Source organism: Oncorhynchus gorbuscha, linkage group LG07 (assembly GCF_021184085.1).
Source record: "Oncorhynchus gorbuscha isolate QuinsamMale2020 ecotype Even-year linkage group LG07, OgorEven_v1.0, whole genome shotgun sequence".
In the NCBI taxonomy this organism is placed as follows: domain Eukaryota; kingdom Metazoa; phylum Chordata; class Actinopteri; order Salmoniformes; family Salmonidae; genus Oncorhynchus; species Oncorhynchus gorbuscha.
Genome location: NC_060179.1, coordinates 89,360,462 through 89,388,246, shown reverse-complemented (window position 1 = coordinate 89,388,246; position 27,785 = coordinate 89,360,462). Strand labels below are relative to the sequence as shown.

The 27,785-nt window shown below is 41.2% G+C and overlaps 1 protein-coding gene across 1 annotated transcript; it reads right to left on the bottom strand.

Moving 5' to 3' along the window:
* Positions 1–9,430: 9,430 nt before the first annotated feature.
* LOC124039411 (transmembrane protein 121-like) lies at positions 9,431–27,534 on the bottom strand. Its single transcript, XM_046355377.1, has 4 exons — positions 27,414–27,534; positions 24,338–24,486; positions 13,873–14,048; positions 9,431–10,501 (listed from the first exon to the last, which is right to left on the bottom strand). The coding sequence occupies exons 1-4, from the start codon at positions 27,532–27,534 to the stop codon at positions 9,949–9,951; spliced, it is 999 nt and encodes a 332-aa protein (XP_046211333.1). The 3' UTR covers positions 9,431–9,948.
* Between the last annotated feature and the right edge of the window lie 251 nt (positions 27,535–27,785).

Sequence of the window (27,785 nt, the reverse complement as noted above, 5' to 3'; positions counted from 1 at the left end):
TATTATCTTCCAAATAAACTCTTAAAGCCGTCAACATCAATTATCGTCATAATTCAGTCTCATCTGAAAGTTGTAAATTATTTTATCTGCAAGAACCCTGGCTAACAATTTGAATCAGCAATACAAAATTGGGTTTAATTATTTATTTACTAAATATCTAAGTAATCACACAGAATTACATATACAAAGAATGAATTATACCTTGATTACAAATGACCTCATAAAGGAAAATGTCCCTAGTGGGCGGAACAGATATGACAGTTTGTTACACAAAGGAAAAGGGGCTGGGTTGAGTGAAAGAGCGGGAAGACTGAGGGACAAAGGGAGAAGCTGTGCTATCGTAAATACAGTATCTTATGCATTCTAAATTACCGCCCATTTGGAAAAGGAAAATGCAATAAATATTTACTCTGAGCTGCGCTTCAGTAGGTTGGTGGTAGATGGAAGACCATGCCGCCAAACCGAGTCCTTTGTCCTTTGTCCTTTGAAGAATGTCTCTGCTGGTAAATTGGATACGTTGTCGTAACGTTGTTGTGTGGTAGATGGGATACTCTGTCTGTTCCTTCCTAACCTGCGTTTGCAGCTGTGGTTGCTAACTCAACGGCTAGGAGATATCACTTCTGTAGTGAATAAGAGTTCAAAGTTCATACCATTCGCAACCAAAGCTCATGCTGATGTTGGCTTCGTTCTGTAGTTATCTGAACCATTCTGACATAGGACCGTCGTCCTTATATCCTCGTAACAGGAAGTTATGTTGTCGTCAAGGCTTTATATAGGAAGGGAGAAGAGGGCATGTTTGAAAAGTTTTATAGCCCATGTCCCTTCACAGAGGCGGGCCACTGAGTGAGCAGCAATATCTTGTGAAACCCCATATCTCACATTTTAGAAGCTAAAACCACATTTCATCCCATCACAAATAATTTCATATTCAAACATTTAAATTGAACAACAATTCCATGTGAATCCGATAAATCTGATGTGTAGACTTTCCACTGTAGAGTTATGTCATCTTATCGTTGATGAGAATGTATCAGATGACAACCGAACTTACATCATATTCATTAAGTACCACTGCATATGTTGTACTTCCCCCCCACATTTTGACGCTCCCAGAATCTCTATGTTAACCAAGGGTTTTGCAAATGTAACATCAGTAGGGTAGAGAGAGGAAAAAGGGGGGAAGAGGTATTTATGACTGTCATAAACCAACCCCCCAGGCCAACGTCATGACAACACTGAGCTAAAGGGTAGAGCTGCCGATTTATAGGACGAGCTGAATTACTTCTATGCTCGCTTCGAGGCAAATAACACTGAAACATACATGAGAGCATCAGCTGTTTTGGACAACTGTGTGACCATGCTCTGAACAGACGATGTGACTAAGACCTTTAAAACTGGTCAACATTCACAAGGCCTGACGGATTACCAGGATGTATACTCTGAGCATGCGCTGACCAACTGGCAAGTGTCTTCACTGACATTTTCAACCTCTCCCTGACTGAGTCTGTAATACCAACATGTTTCAAGCAGACCACCATAGTGCCTGTGCCCAAGAACACTAAGATAACCTGCCTAAATGACTATCGACCCGTAGCACTAACATCTGTAGTCATTAAGTGCTTTGAAAGTCTGGTCAGGGCTCACATCAACACCATTATCCCAGAAACCCTAGACCCACTCCAATTTGCAAACCGCCCTCACAGATCCACAGATGATGCAATCTCTATTGCACTCCACACTGCTCTTTCCCACCTGGACAAAAGGAACACCTATGTGAGAATGCTATTCATTAACTACAGCTCAGCGTACAACACCATAGTACCCTCAAAGCTCATCACTAAGCTAATGACCCTGGGACTAAACACCTCCCTCTGCTACTGCATCCTGGACTTTCTGACGGGCCGCCCCCAGGTGGTAAGGGTAGGTAACAACACATCCTCCATGCTGATCCTCAACACGGGGGTCCCCATCCTGTACTCCCTGTTCACTCAAGACTGCACCGCCAGGCACGACTTCAACACCATCATTAAGTTTGCCGATGACAACAGTGGTAGGCCTGATCACCGACAATGACGAAACAACATATAAGGAGGAGGTCAGAGACCTGGCTGTGTGGTGTCAGGACAACAACCTCTGCCTCAACGTGATCAAGACAAAGGCAATGATTGTGGACTACAGGAAAAGGAGGACCAAGCACACCCCCATTCTCATAAACGTGGCTGTAGTGGAGCAGGTTGAGAGCTTCAAGTTCCTTGGTTTCCACATCACCAACAAACTAGAATGGTCCAAACACACCAAGACAGTTGTGAAGAGGGCACGGCATAACCTATTCCCCTTCAGGAGACTGAAAAGATTTGGCATGTGTCCTCAGATCCTCAAAAGGTTCTGCAGCTGCAGTTCATCACTGAGGCCAAGCTGCCTGTCATCCAGGACCTCTATAACAGATGGTGTTAGAGGAATGCCCTAAAAATGGTCAAAGACTCCAGCAACCCTAGTCATAGACTGTTCTCTCTGCTACCGCACGGCAAGCGGTACCGGAGCACCAAGTCTACATCCAAGAGGTTTCTAAACAGCTTCTACCCCCAAGCCATAAGACTCCTGAACATCTAATCAAATGGCTACCCTGACTATTTGCATTGCCCCCCCCCCTTTTATGCTGCTGCTACTCTGTTATCTATGCATAGTCACTTTAATAACTCTACCTTCATGTACATATTACCTCAATTACCTTGACTAAGAGATGCCCCTGCACATTGTCTCTGTACCGGTACCCCCTGTATATAGCCTCACTATTGTTATTTTGCTGCTGCTCTGTAATTATTTGTTACTTTTAAATTTAATTTAATTTTTAACCTGCATTGTTGGTTAGGGCTTGTAAGTAAGAATTTCACTGTAAGGTATTGTATTCGGCGCATGTGAAAAATACATTTTGATTTGCTATAATGTGGATAAAGAGTTACTTGTGTAACAGAACACAGAGGGTATTCTTTAATAGAAGCCTCTCAAACATAATCCAGGTAAAATCAGGAATTCCCCAGGGTAGCTGTTTAGGACGCTCACTTTTTTCAATCTTTACTAACGACATGCCAATGGCTTTGAATAAGGCCAGTGTGTCTATGTATGCTGATCACTATACATGTCAGCTACTACAGCAACTGAAATGACTGCAACACTTAACCTTTTGCGTGTAGGGGGCAGTATTTTGTTTTTGGCTAAAAAACGTACCCATTTGAAACAGCCTATTTCTCATCCCCAGAAACTAGAATATGCATATAATTGTCAGATTAGGATAGAAAACACTCTAAAGTTTCTAAAACTGTAAAAATATTGTCTGTGAGTATAACAGAACTGATGTTGCAGGCGAAAGCCTGAGGAAAATCCAATTAGGAAGTGCCTCTTATTTTGAAACCTCTCTGCATGCCTATCCTCCATTTAAAGGGATATCAACCAAATTCCTTTTTCTATGGCTTCCTAAGATGTCAACAGTCTTTAGACATAGTTTTAGGCTTTTATTTAGCAAAATGATCGTAAAAGATCACATTGCGTAAGTGAATAGTTGGGGGCTATAGAGTAAAGCGGCCATTGTTCCTCCCGGTACTATTGAAAAAGCTACACACTCGGTTGATATATTATCGAAGATATATTTTAAAAACAACCTGAGGATTGATTATAAAAACGTTTGACATGTTTCTGTGGACATTATGGATATTATTTGGAATATACGTCTGTGTTGTCGTGACCTCTCTTTCCTGTGGATTTCTGAACATAACACGACAAACAAACGGAGGTATTTTGTGTATAAAAATAATCTTTATGGAACAAAAGGAATATTTGTTATGTAACTGGGAGTCTCGTGAGAGAAAACATCCGAAGATCATCAAGGGTATAAAAAACATTGATTGCTTTTCTGATTTTCGTGCCCTAGCTACTTAATGCTTAGTGTACATAATGTTATAATATCGATAAACTTACACAAACGCTTAGATTGCTTTCGCTGTAAAGCATCATTTCAAAATCTGAGACGACAGGTGGATTAACAAAAGGCTAAACTGTGTTTTCCTATAGTGCCCTTGTGATTTCATGAATATTAATATTTTTTTGTAATATATTATTTGACTGTGGCGCTATGCTATTCAGCAGTTGCTGATGACAATTATCTCTCTACCGGGATGGGTAGCGTCAACAAGTTAACAAAGAGCTGCAGTTAGTTTTGGAATGGGTAGCAAGGAATAAGTTAGTCCTACATGTTGTCAAAACTAAAAGCATTGTATTTATGACAAATCATTCACTAAACCCTAAACTTCAACTACATCTCGTAATGAATAATGTGGAAATTAGGCAAGAAATTACGCAAGATGAGGTGACCAAACTGCTTGGAGTATCCTGGGTTAAACTGTCATGGTCAAAACATATTGGCACAACTGTAGCTAAGATTGGGAGAAGACTGTCCATAATAAAGCGCTGCTCTGCCTTCTTAACAACACTATCATCAAGGCAGGTCCTACAGGCCCTGGGTTTTTGGTAACACAAAGAAGGACAGTTTGCAGTTGGCTCAGAACAGGGCAGCACGTCTGGCCCTTAAATGTACATGAAGAGCCAACATTAATAACATGCATGTCAGTCTTTCCTGGCTCAAAGTGGAAGAGAGATTGACTTCATCACTACTTGTATTTATGAGAGGTATTGACAAATCAAATTTTATTTGTCACATACACATGGTTAGCAGATGTTAATGGTCCTCATACACATGGTTAGCAGATGTTAATGGTCCTCATACACATGGTTAGCAGATGTTAATGGTCCTCATACACATGGTTAGCAGATGTTAATGGTCCTCATACACATGGTTAGCAGATGTTAATGGTCCTCATACACATGGTTAGCAGATAATAATAATAATAATAATAATATATGCCATTTAGCAGACGCTTTTATCCAAAGCGACTTACAGTCATGTGTGCATACATTCTACGTATGGGTGGTCCCAGGAATCGAACCCACTACCCTGGCGTTACAAGCGCCATGCTCTACCAACTGAGCTACAGAAGGACCACAAGATGTTAATGGTCCTCATACACATGGTTAGCAGATGTTAATGGTCCTCATACACATGGTTAGCAGATGTTAATGGTCCTCATACACATGGTTAGCAGATGTTAATGGTCCTCATACACATGGTTAACAGATGTTAATGGTCCTCATACACATGGTTAGCAGATGTTAATGGTCCTCATACACATGGTTAGCAGATGTTAATGGTCCTCATACACATGGTTAGCAGATGTTAATGGTCCTCATACACATGGTTAGCAGATGTTAATGGTCCTCATACACATGGTTAGCAGATGTTAATGGTCCTCATACACATGGTTAGCAGATGTTAATGGTCCTCATACACATGGTTAGCAGATGTTAATGCGAGTGTAGCGAAATGCTTGTGCTTCTAGTTCCGACAATGCAGTGATAACCAACAAGTAATCTAACTAACAATTCCAAAACTACTGTCTTATACACAGTGTAAGGGGATAAAGAATATGTACATAAGGATATATGAATGAGTGATGGTACAGAGCAGCATACAGTAGATGGTATCGAGTACAGTATATACATATGAGATGAGTATGTAGACAAAGTAAACAAAGTGGCATAGTTAAAGTGGCTAGTGATACATGTATTACATAAGGATGCAGTCCATGATGTAGAGTACAGTATATACGTATGCATATGAGATGAATAATGTAGGGTAAGTAACATTATATAAGGTAGCATTGTTTAAAGTGGCTAGTGATATATTTACATCATATCCCATCAATTCCCATTATTAAAGTGGCTGGAGTTGGGTCAGTGTCAATGACAGTGTGTTGGCAGCAGCCACTCAATGTTAGTGGTGGCTGTTTAACAGTCTGATGGCCTTGAGATAGAAGCTGTTTTTCAGTCTCTCGGTCCCAGCACCTGTACTGACCGCTGCTGCGCCTTCTTCACGACGCTGTCAGTGTGAGTGGTCCAATTCAGTTTGTCTGTGATGTGTATGCCGAGGAACTTAAAACTTGCTACCCTCTCCACTACTGTTCCATCGATGTGGATAGGGGGGTGTTCCCTCTGCTGTTTCCTGAAGTCCACAATCATCTCCTTAGTTTTGTTGACGTTGAGTGTGAGGTTATTTTCCTGACACCACACTCCGAGGGCCCTCACCTCCTCCCTGTAGGCCGTCTCGTCGTTGTTGGTAATCAAGCCTACCACTGTTGTGTCGTCTGCAAACTTGATGATTACCGAGCTGTCTGTTTAAAATACTAGCACACAGTCCCCAAGTCCAGAACAGACTATGGGAGGTGCACAGTACTATATAGAATAGTGACTACATGGACCTCTATTCCACATCAGGCAACTGATGCAGGCATTAGAATCAGATTTAAAAAGCAGGTAAAAACACACCTTATGGAACATTGGGAACTCTGAACATGATAACATACACATGGATTTTGCGTTGTAGATATGTGGAAGTGGAGTGTGGGCCTGAGGGAACACAATTAGTGTGTTGTGAATTCTGTGGTAAATGTGTTGTAATGTTTTTAAAATTGTATAACTGCCTTAATTTTGCCGGACCCCAGGAAGAGTAGCTGCTGGGATCCATAATAAATACAAATACAAATCACTGTTCATAATGGCAGTAGCTGTAATCTCCAATACATCACTGTTCGTAATGGCAGTAGCTGTAATCTCCAATACATCACTGTTCGTAATGGCAGTAGCTGTAATCTCCAATACATCACTGTTCGTAATGGCAGTAGCTGTAATCTCCAATACATCACTGTTCGTAATGGCAGTAGCTGTAATCTCCAATACATCACTGTTCGTAATGGCAGTAGCTGTAATCTCCAATACATCACTGTTTGTAATGGCAGTAGCTGTAATCTTCAATACATCACTGTTCGTAATGGCAGTAGCTGTAATCTCCAATACATCACTGTTCGTAATGGCAGTAGCTGTAATCTCCAATACATCACTGTTCGTAATGGCAGTAGCTGTAATCTCCAATACATCACTGTTCGTAATGGCAGTAGCTGTAATCTCCAATACATCACTGTTCGTAATGGCAGTAGCTGTAATCTCTAATACATCACTGTTCGTAATGGCAGTAGCTGTAATCTCCAATACATCACTGTTCGTAATGGCAGTAGCTGTAATCTCCAATACATCCCTGTTCGTAATGGCAGTAGCTGTAATCTCCAATACATCCCTGTTCGTAATGGCAGTAGCTGTAATCTCCAATACATCACTGTTCGTAATGGCAGTAGCTGTAATCTCCAATACATCACTGTTCGTAATGGCAGTAGCTGTAATCTCCAATACATCACTGTTCGTAATGGCAGTAGCTGTAATCTCCAATACATCACTGTTCGTAATGGCAGTAGCTGTAATCTCCAATACATCACTGTTCGTAATGGCAGTAGCTGTAATCTCCAATACATCACTGTTCGTAATGGCAGTAGCTGTAATCTCTCTTTACCTCTAATTTCCATGTTTCCTTTTCCTCTCCATCCCTCATTCATTATAGTCAGTACTAACCAGGCAGGAGATTGTTACAACAGTGTTAAGGTTATGAGTTGTAGGTGAATGGTGTTATGTGATTCATTACCATTATATACCCCCCCCCCCTAATATCAGATTACAACATAGGATAATCGTAGGATATTTCCTTTGTAATTCTTCTTAATTAAAAAGACTCCACTGAATTATAATTATAAAATTAAATCAACTCAATAACCAGTAAATTACTGCATAAGCATTGAACAGCCCCTGTACTGAAACCCACAGGAGAGCAGTAAACCACAGCAGATCAGGGGTCTTGTATATACATAAACTAGATCAAATAATGACATAGAAAACCACTTTCATTTAATGCCAAAGCATTTTGTTTCAAATGTAAAGCATTTTATTTCTCTGTGGTATTCCTGAATGACTACATTGCGGACCATGCCAGATCTTACAAGCCTGGATAGGTTTAACATATCAGCATTCCATATCGTATGATAAAGTAAGCTGATGCTCACAACCATTAGTTAATGAAATGTTTGCAATGCAGTCAGCTTGGAACGTGCCCATCAGCTCCCAACTCTGTCGTGTCAATGACTCCAACATTCAACTGATTAAAACTGAATTGTCCACTACAGCACTGGAACAACCATCTGGTGTTATATTCTAATAATGCAAGTATTTATCTTAACCTGTATTTTACTTCTTGTTTTTTGTTTAATTATAAAACATTAATTATTCATTAAATCTGCATGGAAAGGAAGCCTTTAACAGAGTCTAGAGATCATGTTCTTTACACCAGAATGTGTTGTCTTTAACAGAGTCTAGAGATCATGTTCTTTACACCAGAATGTGTTGTCTTTAACAGAGTCTAGAGATCCTATTCTTTACACCAGAATGTGTTGTCTTTAACAGAGTCTAGAGATCATGTTCTTTACACCAGAATGTGTTGTCTTTAACAGAGTCTAGAGATCCTATTCTTTACACCAGAATGTGTTGTCTTTAACAGAGTCTAGAGATCCTATTCTTTACACCAGAATGTGTTGTCTTTAACAGAGTCTAGAGATCCTGTTTTTTACACCAGAATGTGTTGTCTTTAACAGAGTCTAGAGATCATGTTCTTTACACCAGAATGTGTTGTCTTTAACAGAGTCTAGAGATCATGTTCTTTACACCAGAATGTGTTGTCTTTAACAGAGTCTAGAGATCATGTTCTTTACACCAGAATGTGTTGTCTTTAACAGAGTCTAGAGATCATGTTCTTTACACCAGAATGTGTTGTCTTTAACAGAGTCTAGAGATCCTATTCTTTACACCAGAATGTGTTGTCTTTAACAGAGTCTAGAGATCCTATTCTTTACACCAGAATGTGTTGTCTTTAACAGAGTCTAGAGATCCTGTTTTTTACACCAGAATGTGTTGTCTTTAACAGAGTCTAGAGATCATGTTCTTTACACCAGAATGTGTTGTCTTTAACAGAGTCTAGAGATCATGTTCTTTACACCAGAATGTGTTGTCTTTAACAGAGTCTAGAGATCATGTTCTTTACACCAGAATGTGTTGTCTTTAACAGAGTCTAGAGATCCTATTCTTTACACCAGAATGTGTTGTCTTTAACAGAGTCTAGAGATCCTGTTCTTTACACCAGAATGTGTTGTCTTTAACAGAGTCTAGAGATCCTGTTCTTTACACCAGAATGTGTTGTCTTTAACAGAGTCTAGAGATCCTGTTCTTTACACCAGAATGTGTTGTCTTTAACAGAGTCTAGAGATCCTATTCTTTACACCAGAATGTGTTGTCTTTAACAGAGTCTAGAGATCATGTTCTTTACACCAGAATGTGTTGTCTTTAACAGAGTCTAGAGATCCTGTTCTTTACACCAGAATGTGTTGTCTTTAACAGAGTCTAGAGATCATGTTCTTTACACCAGAATGTGTTGTCTTTAACAGAGTCTAGAGATCCTGTTATTTGAATCCACAGAGGAAAGTCTTTAATTTGCACAGTCTGGAGATACTGTTCTCTGAATCCACAGGGCAAATATTAAGAGTCTAGAGATACTGTTATTTACACTAGAAGGTGTTGTCCCTGTCACCATATTATCCTTAAGGAGAGTTTCCACTGTGTTCCAATGATAATATACATTCAGATTGGTATTATAATCTTCTTTGTATCAAGGTTCTTCATAAACATTCTCCATGTCTTTGCGCTATACTCCATAGGGATCCTGCGTCCCTTTGATCAGTGACAATATCCATACAAGGTTTTTCACATGATGTTGACCATTGCCCTGTAGAGTCCTGATGGTCATACATGATATTGGTACATCCATGTAGATTTTGGTCAGTCAGATGTTCCTGTGTGTCCCGTGTATAATATCCTGAGGGTCATACATACATGGTATGATCCTTGTCTCAGTCATGTATGTTGATATGTAGTTGTGACCTCTGGCAGAGGGAGGGGCAGGGCTGTCTGGTCCGGGAGGACCACCTGCGGGTGAGCGGTCATCACTATAGAAACAGGGCGTCCAAGACCCTGGTTACCATGGTGATGTGGTACAGAGTTCCTCTGTCGTTCCAACCCGAAAGCAGGAGGAGTGTTCGGTAACTGCTTCCTGTACTGGACAAAGCTACAGGTCTTTAGTATGATAGCTAACACATTCTTCCCTATCAGGATCCCACTGACCCGGGCATCCCTATACAGCAGCATGTTACAGCCTCTGATCAATAAGGTTAAAATATTAATGGTGACCAGGCTGAGGATAGGATATAGCATCATCTTGTGTGGGACTATATTGATGCCCTGCATGGAGATCTCACTAAGAGATACACAGGGAAGGACTAGCAACAGGATGTAACAATAGAAGAACATCAGTCCTTCAGCCCACAGAGGGAGACCTTTCTTCAGGGGTTCCCAGAGATTAGCCTGAATATCCAGGATATCTAGCAGGTCCACCACCACCCAGAACAACCTGAAGACCAGAGAGGAACAATATCATATAACAGAAGATGTCTTTATTGTCCACACACACCCAGGGGAAATGGGTCTGGTCAGTACTACCTGTTAGAATGGGTCAGGTCAGTACTACCTGTTAGAATGGGTCAGGTCAGTACTACCTGTTAGAATGGGTCAGGTCAGTACTACCTGTTAGAATGGGTCAGGTCAGTACTACCTGTTAGAATGGGTCTGGTCAGTACTACCTGTTAGAATGGGTCAGGTCAGTACTACCTGTTAGAATGGGTCAGGTCAGTACTACCTGTTAGAATGGGTCAGGTCAGTACTACCTGTTAGAATGGGTCAGGTCAGTACTACCTGTTAGAATGGGTCAGGTCAGTACTACCTGTTAGAATGGGTCAGGTCAGTACTACCTGTTAGAATGGGTCAGGTCAGTACTACCTGTTAAAATGGGTCAGGTCAGTACTACCTGTTAGAATGGGTCAGGTCAGTACTACCTGTTAGAATGGGTCAGGTCAGTACTACCTGTTAGAATGGGTCAGGTCAGTACTACCTGTTAGAATGGGTCTGGTCAGTACTACCTGTTAGAATGGGTCAGGTCAGTACTACCTGTTAGAATGGGTCAGGTCAGTACTACCTGTTAGAATGGGTCAGGTCAGTACTACCTGTTAGAATGGGTCTGGTCAGTACTACCTGTTAGAATGGGTCAGGTCAGTACTACCTGTTAGAATGGGTCAGGTCAGTACTACCTGTTAGAATGGGTCTGGTCAGTACTACCTGTTAGAATGGGTCAGGTCAGTTCCACCTGTTAGAATGGGTCAGGTCAGTACTACCTGTTAAAATGGGTCAGGTCAGTTCTACCTATTGGAATGGGTCAGGTCAGTACTACCGGTTGAAATGGGTCAGGTCAGTTCTACCTATTAGAATGGGTCAGGTCAGTACTACCTGTTAAAATGGGTCAGGTCAGTTCTACCTATTGGAATGGGTCAGGTCAGTACTACCGGTTGAAATGGGTCAGGTCAGTTCTACCTATTAGAATGGGTCAGGTCAGTACTATCTGTTAAAATGGGTCAGGTCAGTTCTACCTATTAGAATGGGTCAGGTCAGTACTATCTGTTAGAATGGGTCAGGTCAGTTCTACCTATTAGAATGGGTCTGGTCAGTTCTACCTATTAGAATGGGTCGGGTCAGTACTACCTGTTAGAATGGGTCAGGTCAGTATTACCTGTTAGAATGGGTCAGGTCAGTTCTACCTGTTAGAATGGGTCAGGGGCAGTTCTACCTATTAGAATGGGTCAGGTCAGTTCTACCTATTAGAATGGGTCAGGTCAGTTCTACCTGTTAGAATGGGTCAGGTAAGTACTACCTGTTAAAATGGGTCAGGTCAGTTCTACCTATTAGAATGGGTCAGGTCAGTACTACCTGTTAAAATGGGTCAGGTCAGTTCTACCTGTTAGAATGGGTCAGGTAAGTACTACCTGTTAAAATGGGTCAGGTCAGTTCTACCTATTAGAATGGGTCAGGTCAGTACTACCTGTTAAAATGGGTCAGGTCAGTTCTACCTATTAGAATGGGTCAGGTCAGTACTATCTGTTAGAATGGCCCAAGGGCAGTTCTACCTATTAGAATGGGTCAGGTCAGTACTATCTGTTAGAATGGGTCAGGTCAGTTCTACCTATTAGAATGGGTCAGGTCAGTTCTACCTATTAGAATGGGTCAGGTCAGTACTACCTGTTAAAATGGGTCAGGTCAGTTCTACCTATTAGAATGGGTCAGGTCAGTACTACCGGTTGAAATGGGTCAGGTCAGTTCTACCTATTAGAATGGGTCAGGTCAGTACTATCTGTTAAAATGGGTCAGGTCAGTTCTACCTATTAGAATGGGTCAGGTCAGTACTATCTGTTAGAATGGGTCAGGTCAGTTCTACCTATTAGAATGGGTCTGGTCAGTTCTACCTATTAGAATGGGTCGGGTCAGTACTACCTGTTAGAATGGGTCAGGTCAGTATTACCTGTTAGAATGGGTCAGGTCAGTTCTACCTGTTAGAATGGGTCAGGGGCAGTTCTACCTATTAGAATGGGTCAGGTCAGTTCTACCTATTAGAATGGGTCAGGTCAGTTCTACCTGTTAGAATGGGTCAGGTAAGTACTACCTGTTAAAATGGGTCAGGTCAGTTCTACCTATTAGAATGGGTCAGGTCAGTACTACCTGTTAAAATGGGTCAGGTCAGTTCTACCTGTTAGAATGGGTCAGGTAAGTACTACCTGTTAAAATGGGTCAGGTCAGTTCTACCTATTAGAATGGGTCAGGTCAGTACTACCTGTTAAAATGGGTCAGGTCAGTTCTACCTATTAGAATGGGTCAGGTCAGTACTATCTGTTAGAATGGCCCAAGGGCAGTTCTACCTATTAGAATGGGTCAGGTCAGTACTATCTGTTAGAATGGGTCAGGTCAGTTCTACCTATTAGAATGGGTCAGGTCAGTTCTACCTATTAGAATGGGTCAGGTCAGTACTACCTGTTAAAATGGGTCAGGTCAGTTCTACCTATTAGAATGGGTCAGGTCAGTACTACCGGTTGAAATGGGTCAGGTCAGTTCTACCTATTAGAATGGGTCAGGTCAGTACTATCTGTTAAAATGGGTCAGGTCAGTTCTACCTATTAGAATGGGTCAGGTCAGTACTATCTGTTAGAATGGGTCAGGTCAGTTCTACCTATTAGAATGGGTCTGGTCAGTTCTACCTATTAGAATGGGTCGGGTCAGTACTACCTGTTAGAATGGGTCAGGTCAGTATTACCTGTTAGAATGGGTCAGGTCAGTTCTACCTGTTAGAATGGGTCAGGGGCAGTTCTACCTATTAGAATGGGTCAGGTCAGTTCTACCTATTAGAATGGGTCAGGTCAGTTCTACCTATTAGAATGGGTCAGGTCAGTACTACCTGTTAATATGGGTCAGGTCAGTTCTACCTGTTAGAATGGGTCAGGTAAGTACTACCTGTTAAAATGGGTCAGGTCAGTTCTACCTATTAGAATGGGTCAGGTCAGTACTACCTGTTAAAATGGGTCAGGTCAGTTCTACCTGTTAGAATGGGTCAGGTAAGTACTACCTGTTAAAATGGGTCAGGTCAGTTCTACCTATTAGAATGGGTCAGGTCAGTACTACCTGTTAAAATGGGTCAGGTCAGTTCTACCTATTAGAATGGGTCAGGTCAGTACTATCTGTTAGAATGGGTCAGGTCAGTTCTACCTATTAGAATGGGTCAGGTCAGTTCTACCTATTAGAATGGGTCAGGTCAGTTCTGCCTATTAGAATGGGTCAGGTCAGTTCTACCTATTAGAATGGGTCAGGTCAGTACTATCTGTTAGAATGGCCCAAGGGCAGTTCTACCTGTTACGCAGCTCCTCTTTCTTCTTGAACGGCTGTACGTACTCCATATGGTCTATTGCCACGAGACCAACAAACAGCACCGGGACACAGACTGAGAGGAGTAGGGTCAGGGCCTTACGGGCCAGAGCATCCAGAGACTTCCTGTCAGCCTTGTAGTTCTGGTACACAAAGTACACCTGGAAAAAAACCAAAAGGTAAATAAATAAAATGTATTTTATACAGCCCTTTTCACATCAGCAGTTGTCACAAAGTGCTAGGGTTAGGGTTAGCTAGGCAAGTCAGTTAAGAACAAATTCTTATTTTCAATGAGGGCCTAGGAACAGTGGGTTTACTGCCTGTTCAGGGGCAGAACGACAGAGTTGTACCTTGTCAGCTCTGTGATTTGAACTTGCAACCTTTTGGTTACTAGTACAATGCTCTAACCACTAGGCTACCCTGCCACCCCAGCTACACAGTATCACGCCTACTTCTGCTCCCTCCCTCCTGCGCTCAACGTGGTCTGTCTCCTAACCACCGGTCCTGGCAACCCACATTGTGCACACCTGGCATCCATCATTGCGCACACTTGCTCCCCATCGTTACACACACCTGGACTTCATCAACACCCTGCCTACTCTCCCTTCATATAGCCCTCAGTAGCTTCTGTCATGAGGCAATATTGGTTTTGGTTACGTTCAGTAAACTCAACTCAAACTCAATATATAATATATAATAATATAATAATATAATAATAATAATAATATAATAAACTCAACTTCTGCTTCCTGATTCTCTGTGTATACGTTATAGAAAACTGCCTCTCAAAAACAAAGACGCAGCAGAAGTTAAGGATATCTCCCATATAGTCGAGGAACTGGAACACCTACTGCGTCAACATTTTACATTTACATTTAAGTCATTTAGCAGACGCTCTTATCCAGAGCGACTTACAACACCATGATCAGCTGGGTTCGGGTAATGGATGAGGTCCTTCACATTCTCCACCACCTCGACAACACCTGAGAAGATTGATCTCCAACTAGTGGAGGACCATGATTCGTCCCAGTGAGCCAGTACGCCAGCCCATCCAGCGGTCCGCCCAGGTCAATGATGCCCTGTTGTCCCTCCCGGACAAATATGACGGGACTCCATCGAAATGCCGTGGCTTCCTACTCCAGTGCTCTATTTATTTCATCCACCAGACAGGAGCCCCCACCACCGAGAGGTCCAAGGTTGCCATGGTCATTTACCTGATGACCAGACGGGCTTTGGAGTGGGCTACGGCCGTCTGGGAGAGAGGAGAGGAGGAGCCAAGTTCCTATGAGAGGTTCATGGCTCTGTTCAGGGAGGTCTTTGATCATTCCATCTGAGGGCAGAGAGGAAGGTGAGCGACTACTCTAACTCCTGCAGGGTACCCAGACCGCTGTGGAGTATGCCCTCACCTTCCGGACTGTGGCAGCCTCCAGCAGATGGAATGAGCCGGCACTCCACACTTTATTCTGAAGAGGAATGTGCAAAGAGGTCCAGACGGAGTTGGCATGTCGGGAAGACAACCTTTCCTAGGACGTGCTCATAGCGATGACCATCAGTCTGGATAACCTTCTTCGAGAGCGCCAGCACCCTCCTCGTCTCTCACCTTCCTCCTTTTGTCATCCTGAAACAGAGCTTGAATCAATGGAGGTACGGGCCACACACCTCCCCGCGACAGAGCGGCGTCGCCGGAGACGGCTGTTCCTATTGTAGTCAGGAGGGGCACCAGCTTCAGCAGTGTCTGGTTCGTTCCAACCCGGGGTCCAAAGGGACCCGCGATCATCCATCTCCCAGGGTAGGCATCAGTATTCCATCATTATTGCTTTCTGCAAAACGCTTCCTGGTTTCCATTTCACTGGCTGGCTGTCCCTCATGTGTTGTCCCTAAAGCTCTAGTGGACTCTGGTGCCGCAGGTAATTTTATCACATCGCAGCACGATTCAACATCACATTGAATAACGGATTCACTACATGGAACGACAGATATTTTCTTGTGGACTATCTAAAGAAAGATCAGGAAACATTAGCTTGCATTTATTTAACCCCTCATTTTGGTCACTACACACTTTACATATACTGTATACTTCCATTCATAGGCCTGTGGGCATCCTAAAGCAAAACAACCGATATCTACAATACCAGTCAAAAGTTTAGACAGACCTACTCAATCCAGGGTTTTTCTTTATTTTTATGAATTAACACATATTGAATCATGTTTGTAAAAGTGTTAAACAAATCATCATATATTTTAGATTCTTCAAAGTAGCCACACTCTCTCTTGCTGACAGCTTTGCACACTCATTCTCACAACCAGCTTCATGATGAATGCTTTTCCAACAGTCTTGAAGGAGTTCCCACATATGCTGAGCACTTGTTGGCTGCCTTTCCTTCACTCTGCATTCCAACTTATCCCAAACCATCTCAATTTGGTTGAAGTCGGGTGATTGTGGAGGCCAGGTCATCTGATGCAGCACTCCATCACTATCCTTCTTGGTCAAATAGCCCTTACACAGTTTGGAGATGTGTTTTGGGTCATTGTCCTATTGAAAAACAAGTGATAGTCCCACTAAGAGCAAACCAGCTGGGATGGCGTATCGCTGCAGAATGCTGTGGTGGCCATGCTGGTTAAGTGTGCCATTCTAAATAAATCACAGACAGTGTCACCAGCAAAGCACCACCACACCATCACATCTCCTCCTCCATGCCTCACGTTGGGAACCACAGATGCAGAGGTCATCCGTGCACCAACTCTGTGTCTCACAAAGACACAGTGTTTTGGACTCATCAGACCGAAGGACAAATTTCAACCGGTCTAATATCCATTGCTCGTGTTTTCTTTGACCCAAGCAAGTCTTTTCTTCTTATTGGTGTCCTTTTGTAGTGGTTTCTTTGCAGCAATTCGACCATGAAGGCCCTTGAATGAGTAGGTGTGTCCAAACGTTTGACTATGCGTGTTTTGTGAGAGTCACCATTGCACAGAGGGGTCATATTAGACAGAAGTTGGCAGATTGGCTGTACCGACTTCAGATGAGTTCCAAGACGCGTGTGGGAGAACACCATCGTATTCATGAGTCATCATGTGTTATGAAAATGTAGTATTTTAAACCGTATGTAACTGTCTTAGGTTCCTGGACCCCAGGAAGAGTAGATTCTCCATTGGCAGCAGATAATGGGGATCCATAATAAATACAAATACAAAAATAGAGGGGTCTATTATTACTATAGGCCAGTTGAGAACAAGTTCTCATTTACAACTGCGACCTGGCCAAGATAAAGCAAACACAGAGTTACACATGGAATAAACAAACAATATAAAAGTCTATAAACATTGTGTGCAAATGAGGTAGGATAAGGGAAGTAAGGCAATAAATAGGCCATAGTGGTGTATAGCAATTAAACACTGGTGTGAAATATGTGCAGAAGATGAGTGTGCAAGTAGAGATACTGCCTGTGTATATTGGTTCCTAACTTCCCTGAAAAGTCGCGGGGGCTATTCGATGCTAATGCATTACGCCACAGGATGTTTTTGTACTCTGGAGTGAACCAAGGGCTATATCTGTTCTTGGTTCTACATTTTTTGAATGGGGCATGTTTATTTAAGATGGTGAGGAAAGCACATGGTCTGACAAACACCACTATGGCCCTGTCTCCTTTCACCGCAGATGTGGAAGTGTGACATAGGTGGAAAAGGTGGATAAAAAATAATACAAATATTATATATATATATATACAGTGGGGCCAAAATACCAGCAACAGTGTGTGAAAACCTTGTGAAGACTTACAGAAAACGTTTGACCTTATTGCGATAAACATTTGAGATAAACTTTTGTTATTGACCAAATACTTATTTTCCACCATAATTTGCAAATAAATTCATTAAAAATCCTACAATGTGATTTTCTGGATTCTTTTTCTAATTTTGTCTGTCATAGTTGAAGTGTACCTATGATGAAAATTACAGGCCTCTCATCTTTTTAAGTGGGAGAACTTGCACAATTGGTGGCTGACTAAATACTTTTTTGCCCCACTGTATATATAGTTTAAACTGACAGATTTTGATAGGGATGTTTCTTTTTTTGTAACAGTATTTTTATTGGAATTTCACAATTTTCACCCCTATTAAGAGATACAACAACAGAGACAAAGCACACAGAACAAAAACAAGAAAAACAGCCCCCACTTACCCATATCTACGTGCATATATATACACATACATACATACACAGATATACATATACCCATGCATATACACACACATATGCATACATACACGCACGCACACACACACATATACACACCCATACATACGTACACCATTTTCCTCTTCCCGCTCGGTGCTTCTCTCACCCCATCACCATCATTGCGTCTCTCAATACATACATTTTAAACAAACTTACAAATAGAAATTAAACAAAAAAGCTCAGTTTAAACCAAGAGGTTAGGTTCCACACATGGAACATACAGTGTAGTTCTGAAATACATAGATCCCTGCCATTCTAAGAGAATCCTTGCAGCATAATAGCTGATACCTCAGATTCTAGGTAATTTAGATAAGGTTCCCATACTTTGTAGAACTGGTCTATTTTAGAATGCAATGTACATGTCAGATATTCCAGAGGCACCCATTCAAATAGTATCTTATGCCAATCTTTAATAGAAGGAACCTTATCACTAATCCACTGTAAAAGGATGTTTTTCCTCGCTGCGAAGGTAAGGATGTTGTAAAGCCTCCTTTTACAGACATAAGTAACATGCCTACTAGGGAGACCTAACAGTTAAGAAACTGGGTCCAATTCTAGATCAACCCCTAGGATCTTTTCAATTTCTTGCAGGACACCAGACCAGTATCTTTGTATTTTGGTACATGACCATAAACAATGCGTTAGGGTGCCTGTATCAGTTTTGCATTTAAGACACTGAGGGGAAGAGGAAGTGGGGCTAAAAGCATGTCTGCGATTTGGGGATATATGCAATCTGTGTATTATTCTTCATTGGATGGCTCTAGTACGGTTACATATAGATATTGTTTTTGCATATCTCCAAATGTCCTCCCACATCTCTTCGTCAATAGTAACAGACAATTCTTTGTCCCACAATTGTTTCACCCTCTGTGTGTTGACAGCAGAAAAGGACCTTAAAGTATCATAAAACAGACTTACAGACATTTTCCTTTGTGGGAAAAAAAGCATTCTTTCAATGACAGACACATCAGGGTTACCAATTAAGGTGGTGCTCTCCAGAATATAATGTCTTACTTGTAGGAAGCGGAAAAAGTCCTGCTTTGGGAGTCGATATTTCTCGACCATCTGCTCAAATGACAACAAAATCTTATCAGCAAATAGCCTGCGTATGCCCTTATTAAGCCATAAGTTAAAGCCAGCATCCAGCAATCCTGGACTGAAATCTGGGTTGTTAAGAATTGGGGTAAGAGCAGAGGTTAGTTTGGACCTTCCCAGGAAGCGTTGAACTGACCTCCATACTTTGAGTGTGTTAAGTGTAACGGGATTATTGCAGTGATCTTCTACAGACTTGAAACTTCTGAAAAATAAAAGATCCTGTAAGGGGTATTTTGAAAGAGAAGTCTCAATGTCTAACCACATAGAGGAGTCATCATTTGTGATCCAGTCAGAAATATAACAAAGGTGGGCACACCATTGATAGAACCTGATATTGGGCAGGTCCAAGCCGCCCATAGAACTTGGCAGCTGCAATATTGCCATCTTAAGTCTTGGCTTGCGTTTACTCCATATAAAGGAACTTAGCCATCCATTTACATCCTTTATTACCTTATTGGAGAGTAATACTGGGATCATTTGGATTGGGTAAAGTAGTCTAGGTAAAACGTTCATTTTCAAGAGGGATATTCTACCCAACCAAGAAATCGGGAGAGAGTTCCAGCGCTCCTGTCTTATTGTATCAAACAAGGGAACAAAATTGGCTTTGTACATTAGCTGGAATTTAGGAGTTACAAATATACCCAGATACATTAAACCTGAGGGAGACCATTTAAAAGGGAAGGGGGGAGAAGTATTAGGTACAGAGTGTAGGCTACCAAGTGGCATAGACTCTGACTTAGTAAGGTTAATCTTGTAGCCTGAGAATCCGCTGAATAATTCAATAATATTAATAAGAGATGTAATTGAAGTCTCGGGACTAGAGATGAATATCAGGACATCATCAGCATACAAGCTTATTTTATGGTGAACATCACCAATGAGCAGCCCCTGTATAGCAGGCGTTACCCTGATGGCCTCGGCCAGTGGTTCCATAACGAGTGCAAAGACGGGGGGGGGATAAAGGACAGCCCTGTCTGGTACCTCTGTGTATAGAGAAGAGGAGAGGGGATAAAGGACAGCCCTGTCTGGTACCTCTGTGTATAAAGAAGAGGAGAGGGGATAAAGGACAGCCCTGTCTGGTACCTCTGTGTATAGAGAAGAGGAGAGGGGACAAAGGACAGCCCTGTCTGGTACCTCTGTGTATAGAGAAGAGGAGAGGGGATAAAGGACAGCCCTGTCTGGTACCTCTGTGTATAGAGAAGCTATTTGACCGTAGCCCATTAGTCAGGACAGCAGCCTGAGGATCATCATATAAAACTTTCACCCATTTTATAAAGTTGTCCCCCAGACCAAATTTATTTAGAGCAAATAATAGGTAAGACCACTCCACACGATCAAATGCTTTCTAAGCATCTAGGGAGAGCACAAGACCATCCACAGCACTTTGATGGTAGGCTTGAATTACATTAAGAAGACGCCTGATGTTGTTGCATGACTTACGGCCCCTAATGAAGCCAGTTTGGTCTCCTTTCACAATTAGTGGCAATGGGTCCTCTAATCTTGTGGCTAGAATTTTAGAAATCTATTTTCTATCCACATTCAGAAGGGAAATTGGTCTGTACGAGGAACAAGACTCTGGACATTTTCCCTTTTTGAGAATAAGTGAAATGTTGGCTTCTCTCAGGGTTTGAGGGAGTTGGTCATTTGAAAATGAGCGGTTAAACATATCACGCAATGGCTCAAGGATCAGGCCATGGAACTCTTTATAGAACTCACTACAAAACCCGTCTGGTCCTGGGGCCTTACCATTTTGCAGATTATTAATTGCGAACATTATCTCTTCCTTGGTAATAGGGGCATTAAGGAGGGACCTCTGTTCTTCGGAGATAGTAGGGAGCTCAATCTTACAAAAGAAGTTCTCCATTAATTTGGGTGCATTCTTTGGCAGTTCTGAGGCATAAAGGTTTGTATAAAATTTCTTAAATGAGTCACTTATCAATTTATTTTCATTTAAATGATTACCATCAGAATCAGTAATAGTAGCAATTGACTGAGTCAGCCCTCTTTTTAGCTAGGTATGCCAAGTACTTTCCTGGCTTATCGCCATGTTCATATAGCTTTTGCCTGACAAATCTCATTTTCTTTTCAGCGTCCTGTGTTAGGAGAGAGTCTAACGTTGATCTAATTACTTCTTCACAACAGTATCTCGGACCTGCCTGGTGTGTTCCTTGTTCTTCATGATGCTCTCTGCGCTTTTAACGGACCTCTGAGACTATCACAGTGCAGGTGCATTTATACGGAGACTTGATTACATACAGGTGGATTGTATTTATCATCATTAGTCATTTAGGTCAACATTGGATCATTCAGAGATCCTCACTGAACTTCTGGAGAGAGTTTGCTGCACTGAAAGTAAAAGGGGTGAATAATTTTGCACACCCAATTTTTCAGTTTTTGATTTGTTAAAAAAGTTTGAAATATCCAATAAATGTCGTTCCACTTCATGATTGTGTCCCACTTGTTGTTGATTCTTCACAAAAAAATACAGTTTTATATCTTTATGTTTGAAGCCTGAAATGTGGCAAAAGGTCGCAAAGTTCAAGGGGCCCGAATACTTTCGCAAGGCACTCTATCTCAGCCTGAGCTATAGCGGCTATTACTTTAGCAAGAAAAATAATAAAGATACGAATATTACTGAGCCGGAGTACGTGAGGACTCACACCACTGTTTCATGATCAGATTCAACCAAAAATAAACAAAATTATTCAATGCTGTGGAGGTGCAGCTTAGAGTTATTTACCCGAGAGAGTCAATAAACGCAGCAGCCTCTTCAGGTGTGTAGAGCTTTTTAGGTGATCCGTTGACCATAATCTTCAATGTGGCCGGGTACAACAGTGCGTAGTCCATCTTCATTCTCCTGAGTCGAGCCTTCGCCTCATCAAACGCTTTGCGTCTTCATACAACCGCTGTGGAGTAATCATTGAAGAATGAGACCTTTGGACCTTTATGTTGACTACCATCAGAGCCGAAGTTTCTAGCCACATCCATGACGCGCTGCTTGTCGGTGAAGTTGTGGAACTTTATGACCACCGACCGTGGGCGTTGATTGGGGCCCGGTATCGGTGCTTGAGTGCGATGGGCTCCATTGGGATGGGATCCATTCCTCAAATAATTTTACTGAACGTGTTCCTTCAGAATTTTCCGGGAGTCCCACAACACGAATATTGCATCTGCGTCCTCGATTATCCAAGTCGTCAATGTGCTCCGCCATTTCACGCATCTGTTTCTCAAGTGCTTTTATCTTAGCGTCCATAGATGTAGTTGAAGTTTCCACTGCAGCAATTCTTCCTTCCACCTCAACAACACGTTGCACAATGCTCTGTATTTCAGCTGAATGGCCTGCTATTGCTTCCAAGACCGTTCTTATCTTAGCATCGATCACTTTAGTAATGTTATCAGTCATCTTTTGAATCATCAGGTCCATTGTGCCTGGGTCCGCAATGGTGTTAGCTAGCTCCTCATGCACATCCACAGGGGTGGTGGTTTTGGTCGACTTCTTAGTAGTTCTATTGGGCATGTTGTCTGAGATTTTTGTGAAATAGTCGTCAAGACTCACTATATGGTAACTTATTTAGCCAATTCTACCACTTTTTCAAGCTAGGAGATTAATGTAAGAATATAAATTTACGAATGCCATGAGAGCTCGCTGAAACACCGTGTTCTCTCTATGGCGCCATTTTGTCCCCCTCGATTGGGATGTTTCTATTATGCTATTTAGTTTTCTGCGTCAACGCGGACATCGACCTTCATTTTTTAAATATAAAAGAACAACATTAAAGAAAGGATAATTATTTTTTATTTTTCATTTATTTAACTTTTATTTAACTAGACAAGTCAGTTAAGAACAAATTCTTATTTACAATGACGGCCTACCCCGAACCCTAACCCGGACGATGCTGGGCCAATTGTGCGCCGCCCTATGGGACTCCCAAGTACGGCCAGTTGTGAAACAGCTTGCAATCGAACCAGGGTCTGTAGTGACACCTCTAGCACTGAGATGCTGCACCACTCGGGAGCCCAATTAACCAGTTGGAGCTAGGGGGGCGCTATTTCATTATTGGATAAAAAAAACGTGCCCGTTTTAAGCGCAATATTTTGTCACAAAAAGATGACTATGCATATAATTGCCAGCTTTGGAAAGAAAACACTCTGACGTTTTCAAAACTGCAAAGATATTATCTGTGGGTGCCCCAGAACTGATCTTACAGGCGAAACCAAGATGCAACTTCAAACAGGAAATGAGCAGGATTTTTGAGGCTCTGTTTTCCATTGTCTCCTTATATGGCTGTGAAAGCGCCACGAATTAGCCTGCCCTTTCTATCGTTTCTCCAAGTTGTCTGCAGCAGTGTGACGTATTTGTAGGCATATCATTGGAAGATTGGCCATAAGAGACTACATTTACCAGAGGTCCGCCCAGTGTCCTTTGTTGAAATTGTTGCGTAATCTCCAAGCTGCTCGCATTCATCCATGTGATTGAGACAGAGAGGAGACTTCCAGGAATTATATAACATGAAGAGATATGTGAAAAACACCTTGAGGATTGATTCTAAACAACGTTTACCATGTTTCAGTTGATATTATGGAGTTAATGTGGAAGAAAGTTTGGCGTTTGGATGAATTAATTTTTGTTTTTTTTTGGTAGCCAAACATGACGCAGAAAACGGACCGATTTCTCTTGCACTACTAATCTTTCAGGAAAACTGAACATTTGCTATCTAACTGAGAGTCTCCTCATTGAAAACATCCGAAGTTCTTCAAAGGTAAATGATTTATTGAATGTTTTTGCTGGTTTTTGTGAAAATGTTGCCTGCTAATGCTAACGCTAAATGCTAATGCTAAATGCTAACGCTAAATGCTAAATGCTAGTTTGCTATGGTTGAGAAGCATATTTTGAAAATCTGAGATGACAGTGTTGTTAACAAAAGGCTAAACTTGAGAGCAAATAGATTCATTTCATTTCATTTGCGATTTTCATGAATAGTTAACGTTGCGTTATGGTAATGAGCTTGAGGCTGTATTCACGATCCCGGATCCGGGATGGCTCGACGCAAGAAGTTAAACAAAAAGGGAAACAACAAAATGACAACATCAACAACAAAACTAAAAATACCTTGTAAATACCTTTATCTCCAGGACAAAGATATAGAGGAACCAGAGTATCATGGCACAGCCTCGCTTGGCGGTCCGTACCTCGGCCCCGACCCAAACCGCCACGTACCGCAACACGATGAGGAAGCAGAGGTCCCCTACCATCACCATGATACAGATACCTGTTCCCCAGAAAAATGTATTATTATTTATAATAATAATGGTACAGGTAGTACACGTTGGTTTAGAATTGTGTTTTTGTCTCATGTTCCTGCACTATGGTTGTTAGAATTGTGTTTTTGTCTCATTCTACTGCACTATGGCTGTTAGAATTGTGTTTTTGTCTCATTCTACTGCACTATGGTTGTTAGAATTGTGTTTTTGTCATTCTCATTCTACTGCACTATGGTTGTTAGAATTGTGTTTTTGTCTCATTCTACTGCACTATGGTTGTTAGAATTGTGTTTTTGTCATTCTCATTCTACTGCACTATGGTTGTTAGAATTGTGTTTTTGTCTCATGTTCCTGCACTATGGCTGTTAGAATTGTGTTTTTGTCTCATTCTACTGCACTATGGTTGTTAGAATTGTGTTTTTGTCTCATTCTACTGCACTATGGTTGTTAGAATTGTGTTTTTGTCTCATTCTACTGCACTATGGTTGTTAGAATTGTGTTTTTGTCTCATGTTCCTGCACTATGGTTGTTAGAATTGTGTTTTTGTCTCATTCTACTGCACTATGGTTGTTAGAATTGTGTTTTTGTCTCATTCTACTGCACTATGGTTGTTAGAATTGTGTTTTTGTCTCATTCTGCACTATGCACTATGGTTGTTAGAATTGTGTTTTTGTCTCATTCTACTGCACTATGGTTGTTAGAATTGTGTTTTTGTCATTCTCCTGCACTATGGTTGTTAGAATTGTGTTTTTGTCATTCTCCTGCACTATGGTTGTTAGAATTGTGTTTTTGTCTCATGTTCCTGCACTATGGTTGTTAGAATTGTGTTTTTGTCTCATTCTACTGCACTATGGTTGTTAGAATTGTGTTTTTGTCATTCTCATTCTACTGCACTATGGTTGTTAGAATTGTGTTTTTGTCTCATGTTCCTGCACTATGGTTGTTAGAATTGTGTTTTTGTCTCATTCTACTGCACTATGGTTGTTAGAATTGTGTTTTTGTCATTCCTGCACTATGGTTGTTAGAATATTCTGCACTATGGTTGTTAGAATTGTGTTTTTGTCTCATGTTCCTGCACTATGGTTGTTAGAATTGTGTTTTTGTCTCATTCTACTGCACTATGGTTGTTAGAATTGTGTTTTTGTCTCATTCTACTGCACTATGGTTGTTAGAATTGTGTTTTTGTCTCATTTCCTGCACTATGGTTGTTAGAATTGTGTTTTTGTCATTCTCATTCTATTCTGCACTATGGTTGTTAGAATTGTGTTTTTGTCTCATGTTCCTGCACTATGGCTGTTAGAATTGTGTTTTTGTCTCATTCTACTGCACTATGGTTTTTGTCTCATTCTCCTGCAGGTTGTTAGAATTGTGTTTTTGTCTCATTCTACTGCACTATGGTTGTTAGAATTGTGTTTTTGTCTCATTCTACTGCACTATGGTTGTTAGAATTGTGTTTTTGTCTCATTCTACTGCACTATGGTTGTTAGAATTGTGTTTTTGTCTCATTCTACTGCACTATGGTTGTTAGAATTGTGTTTTTGTCTCATTCTACTGCACTATGGTTGTTAGAATTGTGTTTTTGTCTCATTCTACTGCACTATGGTTGTTAGAATTGTGTTTTTGTCTCATTCTACTGCACTATGGTTGTTAGAATTGTGTTTTTGTCTCATTCTACTGCACTATGGTTGTTAGAATTGTGTTTTTGTCTCATTCTACTGCACTATGGTTGTTAGAATTGTGTTTTTGTCTCATTCTCCTGCACTATGGTTGTTAGAATTGTGTTTTTGTCTCATTCTCCTGCACTATGGTTGTTAGAATTGTGTTTTTGTCATTCTCATTCTCCTGCACTATGGTTGTTAGAATTGTGTTTTTGTCGACTATGGTTGTGTTTTTTTTGTCTCATTCTACTGCACTATGGTTGTTAGAATTGTGTTTTTGTCATTCTCATTCTCATTCTCCTGCACTATGGTTGTTAGAATTGTGTTTTTGTCATTCTCATTCTCATTCTCCTGCACTATGGTTGTTAGAATTGTGTTTTTGTCTCATTCTACTGCACTATGGCTGTTAGAATTGTGTTTTTGTCTCATTCTACTGCACTATGGTTGTTAGAATTGTGTTTTTGTCTCATTCTACTGCACTATGGTTGTTAGAATTGTGTTTTTGTCTCATGTTACTGCACTATGGTTGTTAGAATTGTGTTTTTGTCTCATGTTCCGGCACTATGGCTGTTAGAATTGTGTTTTTGTCTCATTCTACTGCACTATGGCTGTTAGAATTGTGTTTTTGTCATTCTCCTGCACTATGGTTGTTAGAATTGTGTTTTTGTCATTCTCATTCTCCTGCACTATGGTTGTTCGAATTGTGTTTTTGTCTCATTCTACTGCACTATGGTTGTTCGAATTGTGTTTTTGTCTCATGTTCCTGCACTGTGGTTGTTAGAATTGTGTTTTTGTCATTCTCATTCTCCTGCACTATGGTTGTTCGAATTGTGTTTTTGTCTCATTCTACTGCACTATGGTTGTTAGAATTGTGTTTTTGTCATTCTCCTGCACTATGGTTGTTAGAATTGTGTTTTTGTCTCATTCTCCTGCACTATGGTTGTTAGAATTGTGTTTTTGTCTCATGTTACTGCACTGTGGTTGTTAGAATTGTGTTTTTGTCATTCTCCTGCACTATGGTTGTTAGAATTGTGTTTTTGTCATTCTCCTGCACTATGGTTGTTAGAATTGTGTTTTTGTCTCATTCTCCTGCATTATGGTTGTTAGAATTGTGTTTTTGTCATTCTCAAGCTCCTGAATTGTGTTAATAATTCATTATTATGTCCTATGAATTTTATGCTTCATTTGTAAACATGGCACCCTTGTAAAAGAGACATCGGACTCAATGGAACTTCCCTGACTGAAAATAGGTTTCATTATAATAATAATAATAATACCTATCTTCCTGGGCCCGTGGTTCTGTTCCACCAGATAGGCATCGATCAGGGCCATACTGCTCATGATCAGTAGGGTGGACAGGCAGATATGGGGCTGGTTGGTAGGAGGGGGGGGCACCATCATGACTGGGGCAGGAGGAGGTCTGTTAGGGAGAGTGTAGGGTGGTCCTCTGCTAAATAAAGGCAGGTTAGACTGTTACAGTATACGGTAATGCCTAGTTAAATAAATAAAACAAATGTTCCACTCCATGGCTGGGGTTTTCACGAGGGGAGGGAGGAGGGGTTAGGAGAAGATTTGTGGAGGAGGGAGGGTTTAGGAGATTTGTGGAGGAGGGAGGTGGAAGGAGGAGATTTGTGAAGGAGGGAGGGATT